Here is a 25,579-nt window from a genome sequence, read left to right as displayed (position 1 = left end):
GGGGCTAGTTTCTGTCCTACCATGATTAGCTGGGAGCTCTACTTAATTAGATGGGACTGATGTGATTGGAGGCTTAACTGAGTTGGGATTTGGGTGACATCACACCCTTGCTAAGTTAAAATTGGGAAAAAAAAGAACTGTTTCATTACAACAATTAAACGGTAAGTGACAGACTAAACTGGGTTGGTGATAAGATGGATGATGCCAGAGTAAAGGGATCTAAGAAGAAATGTTCAGAATATCATGAGGTCTATTCTGAAATTGCTGCAGTCACATCAACAGCAGGTAAGAAAAATGAAGAGAATAAGATAACTTTCATAACCATAGATAGTAAGTTTTAAGCAATGTCTTATTATTTTTTTTTGTGTATCACTAATGAGATAATGTTTACATACAATAACATTTTTATATGTCATAGACAAAATAATAATGGAATTTTTAAAGGGAATTAAATTGGTTTAAACATTAACAACAAATATTAACCAAATGAAAAAAATAAAAAATTATAAAGGGTTATAAATAAGTTATACATTAATTAATTAAATAATTAAATAATTAATTAATTAATTAATGTATTATTTTTTTTATAAATCATAAAAATATAAGGTTCTAATGTAAATTTAAATATATTATTATGCTTTAAATTTTACCTTAAAATTGCTATCTGTTTTTATATATTTTGCACCATCTGTCAATCCCAGAGAGTAGTACCTGCAGATACATTGATGGATAGATTGATAGAAAGATAGATAGATAGATAGATAGATAGATAGATAGATAGATAGATACCATATTCTTCATACTATTCTTATAATCTATAACATTGAAATAGTATATTATTATAAACCTGATAATATAAGATAAAATTTAAGAAAAAATACATTTTTAAAACTGTATGCATATAAACATGACATCCTAAGGAGTAATTTACTATAAGAAACATGTAAGGATTAAATTACTAAAATGGATATTTATATAAAAATATTGTATCAACTACAAAATTAGAAGGCCTTTCTATAAAAAATCTCACTTTAATAAGTTAAGAAATATATGGTATATTGAAGTAATAAACACTGCATTTAAATTATGAACAATTTAAACAGATATATAGTGAAACATTTGTATTATTATCATTAATGGGAATCTCTTATACAAGAAAAAACTTGTTACAAACAGTAATAATTTTAACAAAATATATTTTTACTTTTTCTAAAATCATTAATTCATAATATTTACAAAAAATTTTTTTTTTAATGATCTATATGTGTAAAGTCATCAGGACATATAATAATGAGTGGAATGCTGCTGTGATTAGTTTAGGGGTATAACTAGGTGATAAGAGGTATCAATTTTCAAATTTTACAGTTAAACTAGCAAACCATAACATGGTACAAGAAGAAAAAAAAAAACTTTCTGGGTTTTTGAAACCTCCAAATCTTGTCCACAAAAAGCATTACAATGGTCATTTAAATTGTATCTCCTGCTATAACTAACGTGGGCTGCAACTGGTATACGGTTACACTCATCATTGTCATAAAGAAGGGTGATGAGTCAAGGAATCAGGATATGGGCTTACACAAGATAACCTTATAATTATGAGCTACTTTCCTATATGGTTGTATTTTCAAAAATTCTATTTTTGGGGGTTGTGATGTAATGTTTTGTACTTTGTATAAGTATTCTATTTATTGGATAATTTGTATTATTCTCTTATATGAGCTTAATAATTATCTTAAGGGTTTAACCAAATTCTAAAATCAGTATCTAGGTAACATTTTTTTCCATTGTAAGTCAAATAATTACTATGCTTTAAAGGTGATTAAAGTCAAATTTGGCTGTAATTCATATATTTCATCTAGTATATGTTTAACCACCACAATCTATTAACCTCCAGAGCAATTAAATATCAATATTGTGTAATGTAATATCAAAAGTTACTTACAAATGGGTATATTTATATGTGCCCAGGTTATTTAAACTGATACTACAAATTTCTATTAATAAATACTATGTTATAATAATAATAATTAAGCAATCCCACATATACCTCAATAGATTACTGAGTGAGGAAACCAGTAGGTGTGCTATTAGTCTGCCTTTTTCTTTTTTTTATTACATAGTGGAATTTAAAAAACAATTAAGTGGCCACTATATTTTTTAATATTGCAAGGAAGCCACGCTTTACACATTATAAGGTTAGGTGTGTGTGTTTGTGTGTGTGTATATATATATATATATATATCTATATATATATATATATATCTTGTTTTGTTTAATTTATATTAATCTCACAACCCAATATGTATTTATAATAATGTGTAGCATCAATTTATAAACTAGGCAGGTATATAGGTATATATATACTGTATATATAAATCTAACCATCTATTAAAATTGTCACATTTTCATTGAATTTAATTTAAATTGTTATAAAATATAGAAATATAGTATATATTTATATTATGCAAGTGTTTTATTGCTATTTGTATGTATGTCAATTCCTTTTTTATGAAGCTCTCCATAGTTTTATGGTTTGCATTTTCAGACGGTGAATTTGTTTGTTTTCCTTTTGAGGCAATTATTTGAATGCTTTTCATGAGCATTATTTGGCTGTGTATAAGAGTTCCCCTATTGGTTTTATTTTGCTTTTGGTTGTGCTAAGATTTTAACACACACCATCCAGTAAAGAAGGGGTTATGCCTTAATGTAAAAATGTGATATAATTTGTGACTTTAAAATATGGCACTAATATTAGTTATCTAGAATAACACATATTTTTCTCAACTTTTGCAGTTTTGTGCTATACCATCAACATTTCAAAAATTAAAAGTAAAAATAAAAATAAAGCAAAACACTTGGTTTGTTATGGAAAATATGTAATTTAGTCAATAAAGGGACAAATGATATAAGATTAACAGACCTGTGGAGAGCCATGAACTGTTATTTTTCTTTTTTTTTCAACAGATATTGACAGTTCATATAAAACATTTTCAGAACTGTCCACCATGGAAGGGAACTCATTATTGTCATCAAACAGGCATGTATCTCCTCATTATCCAACACCAACACGACGGAGACATCGCACCACATTCAGTCAAGAACAACTTGAACATTTGGAAGCAGCATTCGTCAAGAATCATTACCCAGATATCTATTGTCGAGAGGAACTAGCCAAGATTACAAAGTTAAATGAAGCAAGAATACAGGTGATTGTTGTACTGTTGTATATTTGAGAGCATTGCAAACCCAGAAAACAAACATTTTAAATAGTAATAGATAGATAGGCATGCAGACAGTTAGATAGACAGACAGAGAGGCATACAGATGATTGATTGATAGATAGATAGACAGATAGATGGCTAGATAATAGATAGATAGATAGATAGATAGATAGATAGATAGATAGATAGATAGTCCCCACAAACAGGTTACAACATAAACAATGAAAGTACTTTTGCTGGTTACTTGTTTTGATCGTCCAAAATGTTGATGACTAAATCTGATTATTATGCTGAGATATTATGACGCCGCAAGTGGTTCTTGTGAACATTCCTTTAGCATGTTATCGTACCTGTCCTTTCACTTCACATAAAGGTGATTAACAGAAAACTGTAACTCAAGTGTAAGACTTTTTACCCTTTGTGATTCATGCAACCGTCTTTGCTTATTTTACTCTATAATCATACAATGTATTTAATAGTATATCATTCACTACACAATAAGCTAGTTGTTTCTAAATAAATGATAATAACATAAATAATAATAAGTTACCTAAAAATGTTCAGTGGCACAAGGCAAGCTTTTGTCAAGGTTGCAGGGTATTCTGTATCTGCCACAGCTCTTTTGAGTAGAGGTTACCTTGTTTGCCCACCTACCAGAAGTCCCCTAAGCACACGTTTGTAGTTTTGCTTTTTGCCTAGGGGCCACAAAGACTAGTGCAGAGGGCAACATATAGCCCATGGGCCACAAATTGGCCATCCTTGCTTTAGAGCAGTAGTATCCAGCTCATTGTATCCGGGGGCCACTAGCCAAGTCTTCTTCTCCCATGGGGGCCACTTGAACAAAATAAGTGCTCTGGAACTGGATATGCTAGAAACTGGAAGTGACATTTACCCAAGTAGGAGTGCATGGTAGGAGCTGTAGTTCACAATAGACATACACAGTGTATATTTAACTTGTGAGTGCCAAGTGAAGGGATCATTCTGGAACCTATATAGAACATTAACTTGTTACACCTCTTAGAACCCTTAACAATTTGATGGGGCCAAATTAATAATTTACCTAATAAACAATGGAGGGCCAGATTAAACTTCTTGAGGGCCACAGGGCCAGTACTTTAAGACCACTGCTCTAGAGTACTCCTATTTGTAGTTTATTTCCCCAATCTCAGCCTTAATTTCTCTATCAGTATTTTCAATTTTTTGATTGTCCGAATGCTCATCCTTTGGAGAGACTGAATGCCTTCCGTAAGTGGCTAAAAGGAGAAGAAAAGTGTAAATCCTAGTTCTGATTCTGTGCTCAAGAGATGCTCATGTTTTCTATGTTTTATTTAATTAAAAAGAATATCTGGTCATTAAGAAACACACAATTATTAAAGTAAATTAAGGTCTATTAAAATGAATAGCAGAATTTGGAGACACTTTAATGTTCATTGTATTTCAAGTAACCTTAGCCCAGTAATTATTATAAAATAAAAATATACACTTTTGCCCTTAAAGGGACATTGTACACTAGATTTCTCTTTGCATAAATGTTTTGTTCCATTTATATATCCCCTCTGCTAGTGTTTTTGTAAAAATGTATAGTTTTGCTTCCTTTACCATAACATTGTGCTGATTTTCAGATTCCTAACCAAGCCCCAAAGTTTTAGATGTATACTGATGTCTACAGATTCTAGCATACTCATGTTTGTATAATGGGTCTTTTCATATGCAGGGGAGGGGGGAGTGTCTGCTATCTTTGCTTTCTCAGCCCCTTACAGTGGGTGTCAAAGCTTTACCGCATCAACAGTGCTAAATTGGGAGCTTCTAAGTAAGTTTTTTTTTAAAGTTTTTTTACTGGATTTTTATATCAGTATCTGTGCATATTCTTCTTTATTGTAGTGTCTATTACATGCAGTTATATGACAATTGGTGTATACTGTCCCTTTAATTAAATCTCCTATATTTATTTTCACAAAGAGATGAAGGTTGGAGATACCTGAGAAAAAAAAAAAATCTTAAAGGAACAGAAGTACCTAACCTCTAACCTGGTGAACAGCTTTAATTTTTAACATAAAACATACAGTTTCATGAAAATGCCTTCCCTGTTCTGTTAGAACGCGTTGAAGACATAGTTGCCTCCTGCACTATTCCCTGCTCCCCTCAAATCAGCACTCCTGGGAATGAATCCCCTATAGAATCTAGATTACATTATTCTTAAAAGAGGCGTGAAAGTGGAAAATGAAAATGATCTAATGTGTTGGAGCGTTTTATTATTGCGCTGCTGTTGACATATAACTATGTTTATAAACCCTACAAAGGGATTAAACATAAAGTAAAAGTCAGCTTGAGAACAGCAATGGGACCTAACTCAACACATTTGGTGAGCCAGTGGCAAGAGACATATGTGTGCAGTCACCAATCACCAGCTAGTTCCCAGTAGTGAATTGAGGTTACCTAGATATGATTTTCAACAAAGCATACAAAAAGAAAGAGGTATATTTGATGAAAGGAGTAAATTGAAAAGTTTAAGCTCTATCTGAACCATAAATGTTTAACTTTCATGTGTTTTTAAAAAAAATGTTGTATGGTTTATCTGCCTACCAGTACCCAAAAATGATGTCCCAGCCTTAACACAGCAGGCAGTTTATTTCTTCATTATAACAATATAAATGAGCTGTTGGAGCAATATTACTCTGTATTTTATTCATTAAATTAATACATTAATTACTAAAGCCTTTAACTTGAGGTTTCAAATATTAAAGGGACAGTTTACTCAAAATTTTTCTCCTCTTTAATTTGTTCCCAATAATCCACTTTACCTGCTGGAGTGAATTAAATTGTTTACAAGTATCTCCTTTACCCTTATATTGGCATTTGAAATAGTTGATTTAGCATGTGGTATCCCCACCTATTCTGAAAGTTTGTGGCCGCAGGTCCAAGCTATAGATAAGCTTTGTAAACACAGCCAGCAGAAGAAATTACACTCAGAGTAGGATATAGCAGAGATAAGGTAATAAAATTTAGATTTTCCATTGTTCTCTCCAAGTACTGGTGATTGGTTTACGGACAGATATAAGATAAAGAAGCATGTATATGTACACAGTGTGATACAGTAATGAGATCTGATTATACCTACAAGCTCAACCCATTTTATTAGGTTGTGGTTTCAAAACACAAAATCAGAGCTTTAATATACACAAATAAACCTTAAAAGGCTAATTTTCATTTTTTTTTTTACTCTGCAGTTGGTAAAAAAAGCAATTGTAAACACATTAAGGAAAAAACAATTTTACAGTATACTGTCCCTTTAAGTATCAGAATGCAGGTGTCTTGATAGGATAGTTTGCAAGAATATACAATTAAAGGGAGAGTTTACTCAAAAAATGTCTCCCCTTTAATTTGTTCACAATGATCCACTTTACCTGCTGGAGTGTTTTAAATTGTCTACAAGTATTACCATTACCCTTATATTCGCATTTGAAATAGTTTATTTAGCCTGTGGTATCCCCACCCATCCTGAAAGTTTTTGGCCTCAAGGCCAGTAGAATAAATTACACTCTCAGTGGGTTATAGAAGAGATAAGGTAATAAAATGTTAATTTTCTATTGTTCTCTACAAGTATTGGTGATTGGGTTTATGGACAGATATAATATAAAGAAGCATGTATATGTACACAATGTGATACAGTAATGAAATCTGATTATACCTACAAGCTCAACCCATTTAATTAGGTTGTAGCTTCAAAACACAAAATCAGCTAATTCATATGCACAAATAAGCCTTAAAAAAGCAAATCTTATAAATGTTATACTCTGCAGCTGGTAAAAAAAAGTAATTAGAAACACATTAAGGGAAAACAATTATTATATTATTATTATTTATAGTATACTGTCCCTTTAATGTAAACTTGACCTCTATTATAAAAAGACCACTTATTTACAAGATTAAATAATAAATAAAATAATAAAGATTATTGAATCTAAACCCTGGCTTAAAAGGACAGTATACACCCAATACACAATTTGATTACTTATTGTTATATACAAGAGAAGCATCCTGCAACTGGCCATCCTTACATTTAAATATTCATTGTCTGTTAGGAGACGAAAATGCCTGCAAAGCTCCGCCCACCTATTCCATGTATATTTTGGTAGAAGCCAGTAATAATCGACTCTTAAATAAGTTTTCCTACTCTCACATGCTGATTTGTGCATGTGCAATTTGAAGTAACTAACTAAAACATATTAAATGTGCACTGCTAAACTGTCATACAAGAAAACTTTGATTATTTAAAAGTTTTATGTACTTCTTAACCCCTTAAGGACCAGCGACGTACCCTGTATGTCACTGGCCTTTTTTTGGGACTTGATTGTTTTATAGCGCAGTCTTGCCACCAGCATTGAAACTGCTCTATTCCACAAAGCCTGCTGGAGGGAGGGCATTAATAGCGTGTTCTTGCTAGACTTGTGCTATTATGTCCTGAAAACCCCCTTAATGACCAGTGACATACAGGGTACATTGTGGTCATTAAGGGGTTAAAAGCTTATATACGTGGAATCCATTGCAAGATGCTTGTCTGGTATGTAAAGAATAAGTATTGGGTCTAGACCACTGATTTTCAAACCTGTCCCCAGGCCTCCCTAACATGCCAGATTTTCAGGATTACTTTGGGTGAGAGAACAGTTTAATAACCATGTTTACTAATCAGCTGATTATTTCACCTGTACTCCAGTTCAGATATCCTGAAAATCTGGCATGTTAGGGAGGTCTGAGGACAGGCTTGAAAATTAGTGGTCTAGACTGTCCCTTTAATGGTGTTAAATTAAATAATGTTTTTGTAATTTAACAATTAACATTTTATAATCCCCAAAAACTTATTTGCAATCATGGCCAAGCTTTCAAATGATTATATTTTAATTGTGAACACGTTTCATTTTTGAGTAAATGATAGAATAAATCATTCAATTAATATAATATATTGACATATAAATGTTAGCCTGTACATCAAATTAGTTCAAGTCATACAAATAACATATCATAAACTTTGTATTAATGTGTCATAAAGATGTATCTATATACAAAGTTAACCCTCTCACATAAAAATCGGCTATTCTGTGTAAAAAGTTCTCTTCATTTCAATATTTTTATCCATATATAATCACGATCCACACTAATTATTACTTCAATGTATACACTCCAAAAGGTAAAAATAGAAAAATGGAAATAAGGGAGCCATAACAATATCTTGCTCTGTGTAATATTATCATACTTGAGGTGCAGACCCTATGTAACTAATTACAACAAATATATATGTAGGGAGAAAATAAGGAGAAGTAGTCCTTATAAAAAGATAGGGAATTCAGCACTCTCATATACACATTTAGGGCTCCATGTACTAAGCCGTCAATTCATCCGTCATTTTAGACGCGGATAAACTCGCCGTTACTCGCGGCGGGCGAAATGGTGTCCGCTGTCACTATGTACTAATAATCCCCCAATAAATAGACAAGTCTAGCCCGCCGCGAGCAGTGGCAGAATTTTGATAAATTTGACGCCTCGCTCGCCGCGACTAAGCTGATGTACTTAACTTTCAGTTGAATTGTCTGGCCAATTATTAACACGTGACATGCAAGGTGTCACGAACATCATAGTAGTCGCTGGAATAGAATTTTGCTCCTATAAAAGTTCAACTTATCTAAACAACTTTATTATTGTTAAAAAAAATTTGAAGAGTGATAACAGAGCGTTATTTTTGTAATATTTATTTACAATTTGGATATGGCTTCATCTGGATCTGACAGTCGACAAATTTGGCGCAATTTATGTACATGGAAATGAGAGACAAATTAGACGCCAGTTATGCTGTACAATGCTGATATTACTGCCTTTTATATATGTCTAGACTGGCGTCTAGATCGACTTTCCTATTGTTTTGTACCTTGCCCACCACCTAAAAGGTGGCGAGGCAAAAATAACGAGGTGGGAGCGGAAATTGTAGCGAGCGGACAAATAGATTTTTTAGTACATTCGTTTTTGGCGAGTTGGTGGTCAAATGTGTCTAATTACAGTGAAAAATGGAGAGGTAGCGAGGTTTGGCGGATAAGTACGCTCGCAATTTTAAAGATGCGAGTTTGAACATAGTTGACGACTTTGTACATATCAGTTTGCGAGTTTTGACGCAAGATTTGTTGCGGGTAGCTCGCTGACTGCTTAGTACATGGAGCCCTTAAAGAAACAGAGATATAACTATCTCAAGGAATCAACCTAAGTATTAAAATAAATAGAGCTGATTGTGGAGCCAGGTGGAAACCTAGAATAAAGACTTGACAACTAGCATGCTTGCAGGGCACTCATAATTTTATTATTTCCAAAAAGCAACAATATTCTTAATGAGGGTCATGTGACCATAAAGAAAATTGAAAACAAATATGAGCTAAAAAGCTAAGTGAGACGTCTCATAGGAAAATTAAATGTCTATTAATAAGTGGCTAAATATAATAGTGACAATGCAACACCTCTATTAGAGGACAACCCCAAAAGAAAGAGTAATGTAAGGGTAATGTCATAATAATATCATGAGGATCTATGCAGTTCACATAAACATTAAGCCAGAGTAATATAACCACAGAAATACGGTAGAATGCAAGGAGTGAAATATAAACACAGGAGAAGCGATCAGCTTTTACAACTGCCTACACGTGTTTCATCCCAATGAATAACAGGGACTCCTCAGGGCTCATAAAGATGTATCTATATACAAAGTTAACCCTCTCACATAAAAATTGGCTATTCTGTGTAAAAAGTTCTCTTCATTTCAATATTTATATCCATATATAATCACGATCCACACTAATTATTACTTCAATGTATACACTCCAAAAGGTAAACACAAGAAGGTAAACACAGTATTGTGAAAGTCGGGTCAGTCTTGGTCTTATGTACACACACACATAAATTCTTTTAGTTGTCCCTTTGTGTGGTAGACCGGTTCCGGTCCACGGAGAGAGCTAATTGCGGTATGAGAAAGATACTTTATTTGTTGCAAAAAGGCTATGCCTGCATTACTTGAATTGTTTTACTCACCGCTGCTCCTCTCCTCCTCGGCAACGCTGACCCGACTCCTTCCTGCTCTGTAAGCACTGTGTGCATCCGGGATCCGTGCTTCCGCTCCTCAGTATAGAGTTCAACCCAGGTTTCAGGTGCTGATATCAAATCAATGAAAGAAACTCATCCGGGGAACTCATTAAAATCCAAATGCTTTATTTTAAATAAGATAAAATCCTTTGCGGCAGCAAAAAGAAAAGTATTTCTTCAAACACTCATATCCATCAACGGTAGCGCCAAGGGGTCAGCTTTTGCGTTTCGGCAAATCGCCGTAGTCCAAGCTGTATGACCCACTATACACCCCCCCCCCCCGTTTATTTAAAACAGTTAATCACATATCATTGGTTGCTCTGAACATGACGCTACCAATTTCATTCATAGATACATTTCATCGATACAGCACTATGCTCATGTTTTTAACTTACAATATAAATTGTTTCATTTTTTAAAATCCTTTCAATACTTTTGTCTGCCTTGTTTAAGTTTAACTACTCATTACATCTTGGGATATACAAATGCTTATTATAATATATAATTAAGCGTTTTACATGATATGCTTTGTAATTGTATAAGCGTTTTTTAATCATTCTGTCCCTTTCATTTACAGTCTCTGATTATTACGTAAACATTCACATCAAAATAATATTGATCTCCCAAGTATTGTTTATTTTAAAAGAAAAGGAATTTTTATTTAAGCTACTTACGCTTTTTTAGCTACTTCAATCCCTGCGTGACTTATTCAGATATTGTATCACTAAGCTGTTTACTTTTAACTCCCAATAGCCTCTTTCAAAGTTTTTATTCTTTTCATCATTGCTTAATAGTTTTATTTTTGTCTCCAGTCTCACCTATAGCAGATTTGATACCTAGGCTGGGATCATCATAACTCTCTCTCTTTTCGTGCTGTTGTCTACATTACTGTTATATACATCTCACTCCTTGTCAAATTATCCTACTGAAAACTGCATTTTCAGCACTTACTGCCAAAAATTAATTACATCTGATTCCAGGTTCAATCCTTTTGGGATTCTGGTCTGTAACTTTATCATCCAGAACACCTCTTGTTTTGATAAAATGTAATTTATATCCCCCCCCCCTCTTTTCTTTTTTATTCTCTGTATAAAGATGTATCTGTCCTAGCTCATAATACACCTACACAACAGTCCGATAATTCTTGCATATATCTTCATGTACCACAAATGCATAGATTTGCATCTAAATTAAATACACAATTGCACATATACCAGGATATCCAATGGATTATGCTTAAGCCTTTGCTATTAGCGGTCAGGAGAAAGAAAAGAATGGTGCATTTTCAGATTACAATTTTATAATATGTAATTTTATTGAAAGTGTTGTGAGAGACCAGATGGTGTTAGGCATGCTTTATCTGTGATTGTTTACATTCATTTTTAAGTACAGTAATAATAATTTTTTTGAAATAATAATTTGTTATACTGTTTTATTGTAAAAGGTTTACCAGTATGTAATATAGGAAGCTGCCTAGCCGGCCCATTTTAGGTTCAGTACCTGGGTAGCTACATTTAGCTACCAATCGGTAAGCGCTATACAGGGTGCTGAACCAAAAATGGTCCGGCTCCTTAGCTTTCATTCCAGTTTTTTCAAATAAAGATACAAAAAGAATGAAGAAAATTTATAATAGGAGTAAATTAGAAAGTTGCTTAAAATTGCACGCTCTATCTGAATCATAAAGGTTTAGTATCCCTTAAAGGGATACTGAACTAAATTTTTTTCTTTTGTGATTCAGATAGAGCATGACATTTTAAGCAACTTTCTAATTTATTCCTATTATCACATTTTCTTAATTCACTTGGTGTCTTTATTTGAAATGCAAGAATGTAAGTTTAGATGCCAGCCCATTTTTGGTGAACAACCTGGGTTATCCTTGCTGATTGGTGGATAACATCATCCACCAATAAAAAAGTGCTCTCCAGAGTACTAAACCAAAAAACTTAAATTATGCTTACCTGATAATTTTCTTTTCTTCAGATGGAAAAAGTCCACAGCTGCATTCATTACTTTTGGGAAATAAGAACCTGGCCACCAGGAGGAGATAGATACCCCAGCCAAAGGCTTAAATACTCCTCCCACTTCCCTCATCCCCCAGTCATTCTGCCGAGGAACAAAGAACAGTAAAAGAAACATCAGGGTGAAAAGGTGCCAGAAGAACAAAAATAACAGATGCCCCACAGAAAAAATACGGGCGAGGAGCTGTGGACTCTTTCCATCTGAAGAAAAGAAAATGATCAGGTAAGCATGATTTAAGTTTTTCTTCATAAATGGAAAGAGTCCACAGCTGCATTCATTACTTTTGGGAAAACAATACCCAAGCTATAGAGGACACTGAATGCAAAAACGGGAGGCCGATTCTGAGGGCACCAGGCCTGAAAACCCCTACCCAACTAAATCCTGCTTCATCCCAAGCCGAGAACAACTTTGAAAAAAAAAAAAGAAAAAAGCCCAAGGACACTAACCCTCAGATAGTCCACAGCCTTGCTAAAGACCGCAGGAACTAGATTCGACTGAGTCAACAGCCTCCAAAAGACACCGTCACCTAGCAGTCGGTCTCCAAACAACACACCCCTTACTAAAGAAAGGGAACAAACTACCATATTCTTCCACAAAGAAAAAAAGGCACGGAGAAAACATGATTGTACTTGTAAAGTGCGGCTAATCCCCCTTAAGGGACTCAAGGCGCTGCTCATTTTATTAACCTCGAAAGGAGGAAAGGCTGAGAAGACCTCGCCGGGGATCAAACTTGCAACCCTTGGTTTGCTACAGTGCAGAGTAGCCACAGTGCATTAGTATGCTGAGCTAGCTTCCAGCTAGCATAAGGAACTCCAGAAAAAAAAAACCTAAAAAGGGCACAAACACAGAGCGAAAAACCCGAGAAACCGGGTCAGGCTAACAGAGACCCAACCAGTTTCATAGAAATAAGGGGAGGCAACACCCAGACCCCAGAACAGAAACCACAGGATAAGGCAGGGAATCTGAAACAGAGAGAATCTCCCCTAACACAGTGCAACCGCACTCTAAAAAGTAACTGAAGACGAAGGTCCTCCAAGTCACAAAAAAGGTAGCTCAGAATACCGAAATATTCAGAAGCAAAACCTCGTGCAGCAAGCTCAGATAGGTCTGAAGAACAACACCTGAAGCAAAAACACTGCACGCTACAGTCATCTAAAAATGACTCTGAAACTTAAATACTTGCAGGGCAAGCAGAAAGCAGCTGAAGATAGGATCCCTCAGATTGCTAAGTATCCACTAATCAGCGGATAACGTCGCAGGCTATCTAAGAGCCGCCAGTCCTTCCCACAAATCTAGAACATGGGGAAAGGAGAAACCTCAAGAGGCTTACCATACCTCGAATGCTCAGAGGACGAATTTAGCAGAGCAACAGATCTCAGATCCTGCTCCAACACCAGACCAGCCAAAGCGATAGATATGTCTGATAGACAGGGGGGACAGAATGACCCCAACCACAAGCCCCCAGGGATGGAAAGAAAAAAGGGGGGAATCACCCACCCCAACAGAGCTCAGGTGCCAACCCAATCCGCTCCTTCAAAATAAGGCACTCCCAAGGAGAACCCCCTGGGACCTGGAACAGAGAAAAGAGCAATAGATCTGTAGGAAGACCTGTCACAGCTCTCTTAGACAGTCTCTACATAGATAGATCAAATTCCAACAGGTGGAACAGCCCAAAGAGAAGCAGATGCTGCCCCTTACAGAAATAAGCCACCTGATAAATCCTCCTACACACAGGGCAGGACAAAGACCCTCCAGAGAGAAGAAACCCCAGCTCAAAAGGAAGATAAACTATCCCCTCCAAAGAAAAGGGCACAGATAAGAACAGAGTACATGTCCACAAGACATGAAGCCATAGTATGATCAAAACACGGACTGAATGAAAAACCATACAGTCAACACTGTTGACCCAATAAAGGAGCACACTCCATCCGAAGGACAAGTCAGGCCTTAAAGTTTATAACCAGTACCCGAGGGGTGGAGGTGAACTCTGCCCTACCTGCTTGCAAGCCGAATGAGCTAGCCCCTATGTCACAACATAGGGTCCCTGAAAAAAAATGGGTCTTCCTGAACCAGTCCACAGGATCATAAGTCTCCAGATATCCAAGAAAAGAACTCCAGACCCGGAACCCAGAATCGTCCTAGAACGACACATATTCAGGGAACACAAGATACCCCGTCTGAAGCAATCAGACCTCACAGTGGATGACAACCGGGAAACCAGGAGAACGGGTACAGGACTCACTCGTAATTCCCAGACCAAAGGGAAGAGAACACCATTGGCCAGAGGTCAACACTCCCCCCAGCAAGGTACTAGGCCGCAACAAAGTCACAACATTTCTCTAGAGCCCAAAGGCCCCAAGAGCAGCACTAAGGGAAATGAAAACGAGAACAGAGTCACCCGAAAGAGAGTAGAAAGGCTAGTCCTTTCAGATTAACGTTCCAGGGGACCACACCCAAGGGAAAAGAATGCAAAGCATCCCGAACCCAGGCAAAAACATTCCCTAAGCAAAAAGCTTGGGAAAAAAAAAACAACACCTCCTATTGCCCCTGATATGGAGACGACTAACTCCCGAAGGAAGACAGAGCCTCACGGCCTTCACTTCCTAATTAGGCAGCCAAAGTCGCCAGAAAAAAAGTCCAGAAAGTCTCCACCCAAAGGAAGAGAACCTCTAAAAGGAACAAGTCCTAAAAGGACACTTCCAAAGAGACCATGAAAGGCCAAACTATAAGAACGGCGGTATGAACGAACTAAATACTCCAAGCCTCCAACCCACAACGGGAAGGAACACTCTAGTTCCTGAAAAATTCGGAAACGACTAAGCATGTCGCTGCAGATCTCAACGGAGTCCTGGCCCACTAGATTGAAAGGCGAATAAGGACTGAACCAATCCCCCATGCCCCTAAGCAACCACGGACCCTCAATTCCTTTCAGGATGCTAGTTGAAGTTTGTAAAATAAAACAAGACAACCACACAAATCATATTGTGATCACTAGGCGCCCTCACTGGACACACCGGACATAAAAAGATGCCATGTGTCTGAACTAGGCCTCAAAAGACAGAAGGATTTGTACCCAGTCAGGACCAGCCTGAAACCAAGTGCCCCAGCACTGTCAAGGCCACATAGAGTCTCCCTGATGATGGAGGGATAAAGAACAGTCAGAAAGACTTTTGTAAACAGTGCGACCACAAAATCGCGAGTATCAATTCCAGAGAGGAAAGTTTCCAAAGGAAACATCACACCACAACATGAGCTTTAGACCAAATAAAAATCATCCTCACTGGATGAAAATAAAAGCTAAGGCAACCCGTAGGTTATCGCCCATGAAGAACGGACAGACCCGCAGGACCAGCCCAACAGGGGTCCGAGACTTCCAAGCTCAGAACTGGAAAAGGATACACAAATAACAAAGACTATAAGAAGATTACTTCATCCCCTTATGTCTATGTATGCAAGCCAGTCAAAGAGTAAGACTGAGAATCCCCAAACCCATTAAGAGTGGGATCCTCCAGCAACGCCAAAAAATGTGCCTTAGTAGAACACAGAGACGCGCCAGTCTATAACAAAAGGCGCAACATACCTCAGCCGGGACAAAAGGAAACACCCGCCCCGAAGGTTGACCCCTAGGGCCTCAGGGGCAGTCGCTCCCCTGGAAGGCTGGACTGGACCAGGCGATCCCACGCTTGACGAGCCCCAGTTAACGAAACACGGTCAATATCGTAAGTAGCGCTTGGGTTACCTGCATGCATAGTAAGAGTTAATGGTAGGAAACTTGTCTCATGAGAGATAGAATCCCCAGAGATGGATGTCTCAGTGGGCACCCGATCCCGAGGAACAGAGCACTCTAAAACGGCATTCGGAACATAACTGATGGGCATGTATCACCCGGGCCAATTCATAATCTTCGCATAAAGTAGAGTCTGAATCAGAGACATCCGTCTCCAAGAATCCTCCATAACTGGGACACTGCCGCCTCCAGAGAACCAGACACCAGGGAACCAGGATTTCTCCATTGCCACGCGGTCAGGAAAAACGGAAATTGAGTCACAAGGTAAACCGTGCAGTCCATGCAAAAGCGCACCCGACCGAAAAGGCCACATCACTAGACATAGGCCGTTATGTTCCAAAATAGCCATGATCCGAAGCAACACTACACAGTAGCAGACAGAATCACATAACAAACATGATTATAAACCCCCTGTTCAATAATCCCCCTCAGGAGATATTAACCCTTGATTCCTAGATACAAAAAGGAGCCTCACTGGGACCCTATGTTAAAGTTATCCCCAAAAAGTTGTAGCCCCTCTCGGATAAACAGTTGAAATTACAATACATCCATGATGAAAGTAAAATGAAACGATCTTACCGGAATCTACGCCATGGAACAGGAGCACAGCCCTTCAAGTGTGACAGATAGTAGCATCGCTTCTGCCATGAACTTGAGAGAAAAAAGCAGGCAGCGAAACTCGTCAACGCTGATTGTTTGTGGAGCTGTTAATATGAGTCGGAATGGTTTCGCAGAAAGACTCTCCCTGCATCTCCAGACTCTAACTTTCACCCATGCTCTCACTGAGAGGCTGACAGGACTACTTAAAACTCCAGTCCCATGCCGAAGGGTACTACCCTCCATAAGAGACTATTGAAAACTTCTGACACTTCTCTGCCAGGCTCCTGGGACGAAAGTCAAAGAATGACTGGGGGATGAGGGAAGTGGGAGGAGTATTTAAGACTTTGGCTGGGGTGTCTTTGCCTTCTCCTGGTGGTCAGGTTCTGAATTCCCAAAAGTAATGAATGCAGCTGTGGACTCTTTCCATTTATGAAGAAAAAAATCCTAGATGCCCTCTTTTTAATATAAAGATAGCAAGAGAACGAAGAAAAATTGATAATAGGAGTAAATTAGAAAGTTGCTTAAAATTGCCTGCTCTATCTGAATCAAGAAACAATTTGGGTTCAATATCCCTTTAAATACGATGGACAACCCAAGTCAGCAACTAATAAAAGGACCTTAATGTTAACTGAAGTATTTAAAAAGCAGAAAACAGCACAAAACCATATAAAAAAAAGATTTGCCATATTTTGGCCAGCCATTTCCAGGACACATGTTGAAGAGCATAGTGTGGGCATAGGATGGTGGGTGGCTTTTTGACATACAATAAAATGGTGATGACTGACCAGTGTACACTTTCACAATAGAGTAGCTCATTACATACTGTTGCATTTATACACAGCTCAGTGGTGTTTAACAATAATGTAAGCATCACACAAACCGCTGTGTTTTGACTTTATTTGTCAGTAAAACACACAGACTAGTGACCTTAAACATTAAATAAGCATACTATGTAGTTTATTCCTAGCCTCCTTTTATTAATGGGTGTCGCTATGTTGAAATCCATCGTTCACTACATTCCAGTGCTGACTTGTTTGCTCATGTGCAGCAACTCTCCTTCAGATACCTGCAGTGTAACCGAAGTTCCATGATGGCAGCACCCATGATTAGAGGAAGGTGCATGAATGTGTTTAGTGTCCCTTAACTTCACTTGGCTGGCAGCAGTGACTCTACTTGCCTTAGCTGGCAAATCTGCATACAGACCAATACTTTAACCCCTCTTTACCAGAAATAGATTAGCAGGTTAAACCTTTTGTATCAGCAAGAGTTCAGTGATCAATGATTTCATGTCTGTTGTTCTCTCAGTTCACAATGAATCAACTTGTTTCTCATAATCTATTTTAACCAGTTGGTATGGCTTAGTTTGTTAAGGGTCTTACTGCAATGCCTTCAATACTTTGGGTCACAGGTTTGTATCCTGGTATTGTCTTATTATCCATCCAAGTTAGATACATTGAATACCACCTTGTTGGGTAATAGTCATTTATCAGCTGCTGATTATTAGCTAAAAGCCAATGCCTATGCGCTCCTTCAGTGGACATATGTATAAATATTATTAATAGCTAGCTTTTGTCCAATGCATTTTTACCAGATGCGGTTGTTAACCTATCTTTGCTTCTTCCTGACACTATGGGCTTGTTTCCATTGAGCAGTAGAAAATGGATCCGTAAGCTACCAAAGTTGCCGACAGCTAACAGTAGTTTATGGCTCCAGGCTTCCATTGAAATGTTTTGCGCATTGCGTGCGGTCGCACTTTTCAAGTATGAACAACTTAACGTTGTGTAAACTCTTACTTCTGATGTTGGATTTCCTGAAAATCAAGTAAGTTGCTATGGAAACCCAACCTTACAATATAAAATGTACGTTTAACTTCTGTGACCCTTATCTGTAACTCTAAAGAGAGACAAAATAAAGATACACTTATTTATAATACATATTTTTATACTTTATAACTTTAAGCAATTTTTTTTATTATAATTATATTTTCCACTTTATTAATATATGTAATATGTATTGCTGCCCTAGGCATAGTTCTAGTTTGAGTTTTGTAGATATGTGCTTGCATATATTTTTATATTTAAATACATACTGATATTTCCATAAGAACATACATGCAACAATTCCTTTACATGGCACAACAATAAATATTACAATTTATCTCTACATTGAAACAAATGATTTGCAAGTTTTAAAATTTTAATGGAAAATAGGTCTCAAAACGCAAATTTTTCCTCTTTTACACCTAGTTGAGCTGGGAGTCATTTTCTTTCAATGTATCAACAGCCTCCGGCAGTGTATATAACGGTTTGCGCTTTCATTGGAAACCGGGTGTAAATTATCCCTTAAAGGTTTCTAATACTTTCAATAGGACTAGAAAATATTTTCGGCAGCCGATATTGTGATATATAACGCGCCATCGGAAGCAGACAATAAACAAAATTACTTCTTTATTTGTTTAATTACAGAGTTCTTTTGTCTTTTTAACATGCAACATTTACCAATAAACAAATAAAATTGAGTTTCTTGGGGGTGCTACGAGAGCTTTATAACTCACAATCCCAAACCTTAGACATGACAGTATTTGGAAGGTTTAACCTTTTGAACATGCCCAGATCTCTAGCAGAGCAAGAAGAGATGTAAATGAGGGACCATAGGTTGAAAAAATAAAGATAAAACCAGGCTGAAAAAAAACTATCCCCCTATACTCGATTTTTTTAATGTTTTTTTTTTTTTTACTAGAACCACAGCTGGCATTAAAGGGACACTGAACCCAATTCTTTCTTTTGCGATTCAGATAGAGCATGCAATTTTAAGCAACTTTCTAATTTACTCCTATTACCAATTTTTCTTCGTTCTGTTGCTATCTTTATTTGAAAAAGGCATCTAAGCTATTTTTTGGTTCAGACACTGGACAGCACTTGTTTATTGGTGGGTGAATTTATCCACCAATCAGCAAGAGCAACCCAGGTTGTTCACCAAAAATGGGCCGGCATCTAAACTTACATTCTTGTATTTCAAATAAAGATTTCAAGAGAATGAAGAAAATTTGATAATAGGAGTAAATTAGAAAGTTGCTTACAATTGCATGCTCTATCTGAATCATGAAAGAAAAAATCTGGGTTCAGTGTCCCTTTAACTTTTGTTATAAGTCATACAATTTCCCCTATTCTCTCAGCAGTCAGAAACATAGCAGGAGAAGCACAGTCTATGTGGCAATAGTGTATTTTCCCCTCACAATTCCCAGGATCATTCTTCCTCTTACTGTAGTAGACCTAAATTTATAAATGTTAAGGACTTCTTTTAACATAATGCTTATACCTTATTAGCTTTTAAAAATGTTAACAGCCTGTGGTTACACTATATTTTTTTTTTATGAGCGGTGCATGCTTACATGTGGAACATAAACGCAAAGGATGCTATATTGACTATACTGATTTAAAAAATTGTTTTCACATTCTGTGAGCATAAACTAGCAAAATTATTTTGTTTATAAATTTGTATTTTAGGCAACTGCTAACCATATTTTTTTTATTACATATAGGTGTGGTTTCAAAACAGAAGAGCAAAGCACCGTAAACATGAAAGGACAATTCAGAAATCATCAACACCAAGTGGAATGTTAGCATGCAGTGGTCTTATGCCTGGTGTCTGTTCTATGACCTCCCCTTCTCGTCAGTATCAATATTCCCATGCGCTCAATCACATTCCCCGTTTTACTTCCATGGCTTCAGCAAGCTATCACACACCCACTGCTGTCGGTCAGTTCACCTGCACTAGCAGTCACCCACATTTGCAATCAGGTCCTCCACCTCCTCGACAGCATGATGACTGGTACAATTCTCTTAGGTCTATTAATACTCCAAGCACTGCATTATCTTCTTCCATGATTACTTTGACACCTATGACAGCATTAGACCCATCTACTCATTGGAATTAAATTGTTTATTCTTTAAACAATATACATTTTATTGTAAACTCTTTCAGATCTCCTACAAAAACAATTATTGTAGAGATGTAAAATGTTAAAATGTAGCTATAATAAAGAGAAATGTTTAAAGCAAAAATTAGATGTACAGTATTGCATGTGTACAGTATATTCTATAGCACTGTGTATAGGTATATTAGAACATGTTTACTCTGATTGCAAGATTGTTGTACAGGAAAATACAAACCTATCCACATATATATATATATATATATATATATATATATATATATATATCTATATATATATCTATATCTATATCTATATCTATATCTATATCTATATCTATATCTATATCTATATATATATATCTATATATATATATATCTATATCTATATCTATATATCTATCTCACCACATGTTCTTGATTTGTCAAATAAAAAAAAAGTCTGATTAAATGTCAGCAATAGATGGGATGTCACTTTACTATGCCAAATTATACCCATGTATCTACAGACACAAGATTAACTGGCATTACCTTAAATACAAATTATATTTTACATTTTAGATGGAATGATATTTTCATTACTATGATATTTACACACTTTTCTAATCCAGTGGCAACAATAACCTCTTAAGAGACACACTTATGAAATAGGACAAAGCAGAAATAACCTATTTTTGTTTTATTAAAATGTTCGCTGCCAGAATAACAAATAACAATTATATGAGGGGAAATTAATTTTAATAAGATAACATATAAACCTTCAATTTACAGGTATAAATATATGGATGATTATCTCATCACTTTAATCTCCACTGAAATCTCCATTCCTGCATTGCTTACAGAATTCATTGTTTGTTGAATGTTTTAATATTCACTTAAACAACTTTCCAATTTAGTTCTATAATATAATATGCTTTGTTCTCTTGGTATGCCTTGTTGAAAAGGATACCTAGGTGGGCTCGGGAGCAGCAATGCACTACAGGGAACTAGTTTCTGATTGGTGGATGCACATATAAACCTCAATACTGACTCACCCTAATGTGTTCAGCTAACTCTCAGTTGTGCATTGCTGCTCTTTCAACAAAGGATACCAAGAGAGTGACACAAATTTGATAATAGAAGTAAATTGGAAAGATATTTGAAATAGTATGATGTATCTGAACCATAAAATACAGTTTTGAGGTTTCATGTCCCTTTAAGGCATTACCTATAATTATTTCCAGTGCAACAACAAATCTCCTTAAACAGGTGGGCTAGGTGTTCCAAATCTTCATGAATATAGAATGGCAATTATTGTAGAATGAGTGAATTGTCAATTGCAAGGCCCCAACAAAACTGTTGTTGCACTAGGACACTGTTACTCAACTCTAGTCTTCAAGTACCCCTAACAAGCCAGATTTGCAGGATATCTGAACTAGAGCACATGTGAATTTATAAGCTAATTATCAGTAACCATGGGTATTAAAATATAACCCGACACGTGAGATATCAGCCTAGGGCGTCGCTTTATGAAGCAGCGGATGCTGTTTCCGACCCACTCTGCTTCAGATCCGCCTGAAGCAGAAATTAAGAAGCAGCGGTCATAAAACCGCTGCTCCTTAACTCGTCCGCCACCTCTGATCCGGCGGACAGCAATCAGCCTGATCGAATACGATCGGGTTGATTGACACTCCCTGCTAGCAGCAGATTGGCCGCAAATGTGCAGGGACCGGCACTGCACAAGCATTTCATGAGAAATGCTTGTGCAACGATAAATGCCGACGCGTATGCTGTTGGCATTTATCGATGTGATCCATTACAACAGCAGCAGATTGTGCTTGCTCGCACTATAATAAATCGGCCACGGTGTAATTTCTTTCATAATTGTATTCTCTAATATTACCTTTCTACTTCTAAGTAAGCCACTGTTGTACCTTTATTTCAGATACATGTTCCCCTTCCATTCTGTTCCCACTGCTCCTTCTGTGCAATTTGTTTAGGGAACAGCACAATTATTATTTTTTATGGGAAAGCCACCACTTTTAGTGACAAAATCTTACTGTCTCTGTGACAAAAAATAGGCCAGTTGGCATCTTTCTTTCACACTGGATGCCAGAGTATCCTGGTACCTGCCAAGAAATGCAGGAACATAGCACACTAACCCACACACTCCCACTCCGTATCACTGTTTAATTGTTATTTCAGACAACTGCTTAGAAATAAAGCAAAAATAAATATATGAACTGGAAAATGATCTGAGCTTCCATAAAATGTCTTCTTGTGTCAATTCTAAGACTGGAATCTAGGTCCGTGCTGTACATAAGCAATATATTTAATAAACTAGCTTATGAAAAGGAACTATATTAAAATGTGATAAGATCGCACTATGGTAATATATTGTGATAAGATGAGTAGTGTTATCATCCATCTTATTGTATTTTACAGCACTGTAGCAGTCAGACTCATAATTCTTTTGAAAGTAAACCGTTGCAATTTCTCTAGTAAGGAAGTAGGGCATTTTTCTGTAATAAATCAGTTTTTGCCTCAAAGATGAATGCCACCCTTTTAAGCAAACCGTTGAAAAGGGTCTTTAACTGTATACATTGCGTTTATGAACGAACAAACAAAAAAAAAATCTATATAGAAGTTTTTAAGCATCTATTTCTATATACAAAATACCTTGCACATTACATATAAATAACTAAACTCCAAATAAGCAGAGAAAACATCTAAAAGTACTCAAGTAATAGAACAACCTATCACATTTTACTGGGTCACAAATGGAAAAAAAAATTTTTTTAGCCTTTATTGCATTGATTTGGCAAATTCTGCATAGTCGATAAAGCCATCATCATTTTTATCGTCATCTCTTAAAATCTCATCTATTAAGGTAATAACTTCTTCTTTCAATACTTGAGGCTCTTCATGACCTTCCTAAAAAAAGAAATAAAAACAGTAATAATGAAAAGAAATCATTGGTTTAAAGGGAAATGAAAGTTAAAATATAGCAAGTAATTTTAAACACTTTCTATCAAATTTACTTTCTTCTCTTGTCATTTGTTGAACAGCATATAAGCACATATTTAACAGTAGCAATGCACTGCTGAGAGCTAGATTGTGACTGGTGGCTACACACATTATCTCTTGTTTTGGGGTCACAAGATGTGTTCAGCTAGCTCCCAGTAGTGCATTGCTGCTCTGGATATAAACTTTAACTATGGGTTTAATCCCTTTGCAATCCATTTATGTTCAAGCAACAATTATATGCTAAAACATATTAGAACATTTGCTTTTTGCCCCTTTATATCCCTTTAATTTTTATTTTAATTAGGAAAGTAAATTAAAGAAAAAAGAAAAATGTAAAAAAAAGACAACTGTATATAATCATAACAAACAAATTATGTATAATACAAAAATGGCCCCCCACCTCTAGATGTCAAACATAGCACCTACAAACTCCAGTCATTGTAACTGCAACCAGTAGCTTACAAAGCTCATCTCTCTTTTGTAACGAGAGGCTTTGCCGCAAGACAGAAAATACCTCCCTAGCCCGTGTTGACTCGCCCTCTTCCACACTCCCAGAACTAACAAACAATGTTACTGATCACTGTGCCTCTGAATTATGTACACTCGGCAATGAACACAGCCTGAAAACACTAATAGAATCCAAGTCACATTAGGACCTCACTTTCTTTCCTAAGCCATGTTTTACCAACAGTGACGACCTTGTTACTATATCACTGGTTGGCTCAGACCCCAATTCATTAGTGACAGCAAATTAAACTGCCTTTACCCTTACACAAAACGATTGATCCAAAAACCAAAGGTCCTCAACAGTCCAGGAATATCTTATTTTCCACAACTTTTCTAGATCTTGTTGGCCCAGCCACCAGCATTACATTGGGCTCCATTTATGGAGCAGTGAATGATGCTTCGGAGCCCCATCGTTTTAGGCGCGCCTGAAATGGACGCTAAGAAGCAGCGGTCATAAGACCCCTGCTCCTCCTTAACCTGTCCGCCACTCTTTAGGTGGTGGATTAAAATCATCCCGATACGATCAGGATGATTGACAGCCCCCCTGCTAGCGGCAGTGAGCAGGGAGAGGCATTGCACAAGCATTTCCTACCCCATTGTCTTCAAACTACCCAGATTGTAAATTCTTAAAGGACTACCTCAAAGTAATACATTTGTTTCAAAACTATTTCTCAATAGAATAAATAAAATCCAATCATCTCATATAATGCATTTCATATTCTTGAACCTTAAAACATATGCTATTTGTGCTTTAATCCAGATCTTATTTGCCCAGCTACCAGCATTACACGGTTTTCACACCAGGGGAGGATAAAAGTAAATGATTTGTTTTTAAAAACAAATATTATTTTCTATATAAGATGCATCATACTATAAAGGTTGTTCATAATGAAATATAGATTCGTTTTTAAATTATATAGCAAAATGATTTATATTCATTGCTGTAATGTTTAATTTGTTTGGTAAATTAATTCAATTAATCCATTCACAATGTCACGCTCTCCCAGAGGTTTCTGTAAGATTATTTTGGGCAATTCTTCTATCTTATTATCACATATTTATTGGCTTTGTAGTTCTCAAAACTGAATGTTTCTGCAGAAATAAACATGCCCCTTCTTCACAGCAAAAATGTCATAAAATAAACATACAAAGTTGAGAAAGAATTTAAAGGAACATAATCATGAAAGAAAACGTCTGGGTTTCAAAAAGAGCATACCATTTTAAGATTTACTTATATTATCGAATTTGCTTCATTCTCTTGGCATCCTTTGTTAAAGGAGAGCAATGTTCTACTGGGACCTAGCTGAACACATTGGGCGAGTCATTGCTTCTGAGCATACCGATATGTTTTTCAACAATGGATTCCAAGAGAACAAAGCAAATTGGATAA

At 36.3% G+C, this 25,579-nt stretch overlaps 2 protein-coding genes across 6 annotated transcripts in view; one reads left to right on the top strand and one right to left on the bottom strand.

Annotated features, from left to right (window-relative positions):
* The first annotated feature begins 194 nt into the window (after positions 1–194).
* Positions 195–20,680, top strand: LOC128657821 (homeobox protein unc-42). Its single transcript, XM_053712238.1, has 3 exons — positions 195–285; positions 2,965–3,206; positions 20,285–20,680. Exons 1-3 carry the CDS (start codon positions 195–197, stop codon positions 20,678–20,680), a joined length of 729 nt encoding a protein of 242 aa, XP_053568213.1.
* A 660-nt stretch (positions 20,681–21,340) lies between these two features.
* The window catches only part of MCFD2 (multiple coagulation factor deficiency 2, ER cargo receptor complex subunit), an 83,016-nt gene continuing 78,777 nt past the window's right edge, over positions 21,341–25,579 (bottom strand). For all 5 annotated transcript variants that reach the window (XM_053712242.1, XM_053712239.1, XM_053712243.1 and 2 more), the window contains one exon: positions 21,341–23,589. In XM_053712242.1, coding sequence (XP_053568217.1) covers positions 23,461–23,589 — 129 coding nt within the window. In that variant the 3' untranslated portion in view covers positions 21,341–23,460. The remainder of the gene's footprint in view (positions 23,590–25,579) is intronic.

This window comes from Bombina bombina, chromosome 4 (genome assembly GCF_027579735.1).
Source record: "Bombina bombina isolate aBomBom1 chromosome 4, aBomBom1.pri, whole genome shotgun sequence".
NCBI classification, from domain to species: domain Eukaryota; kingdom Metazoa; phylum Chordata; class Amphibia; order Anura; family Bombinatoridae; genus Bombina; species Bombina bombina.
Note: the sequence above shows the minus strand (reverse complement) of the source record. Positions and strands in the feature narration are given on the sequence as shown.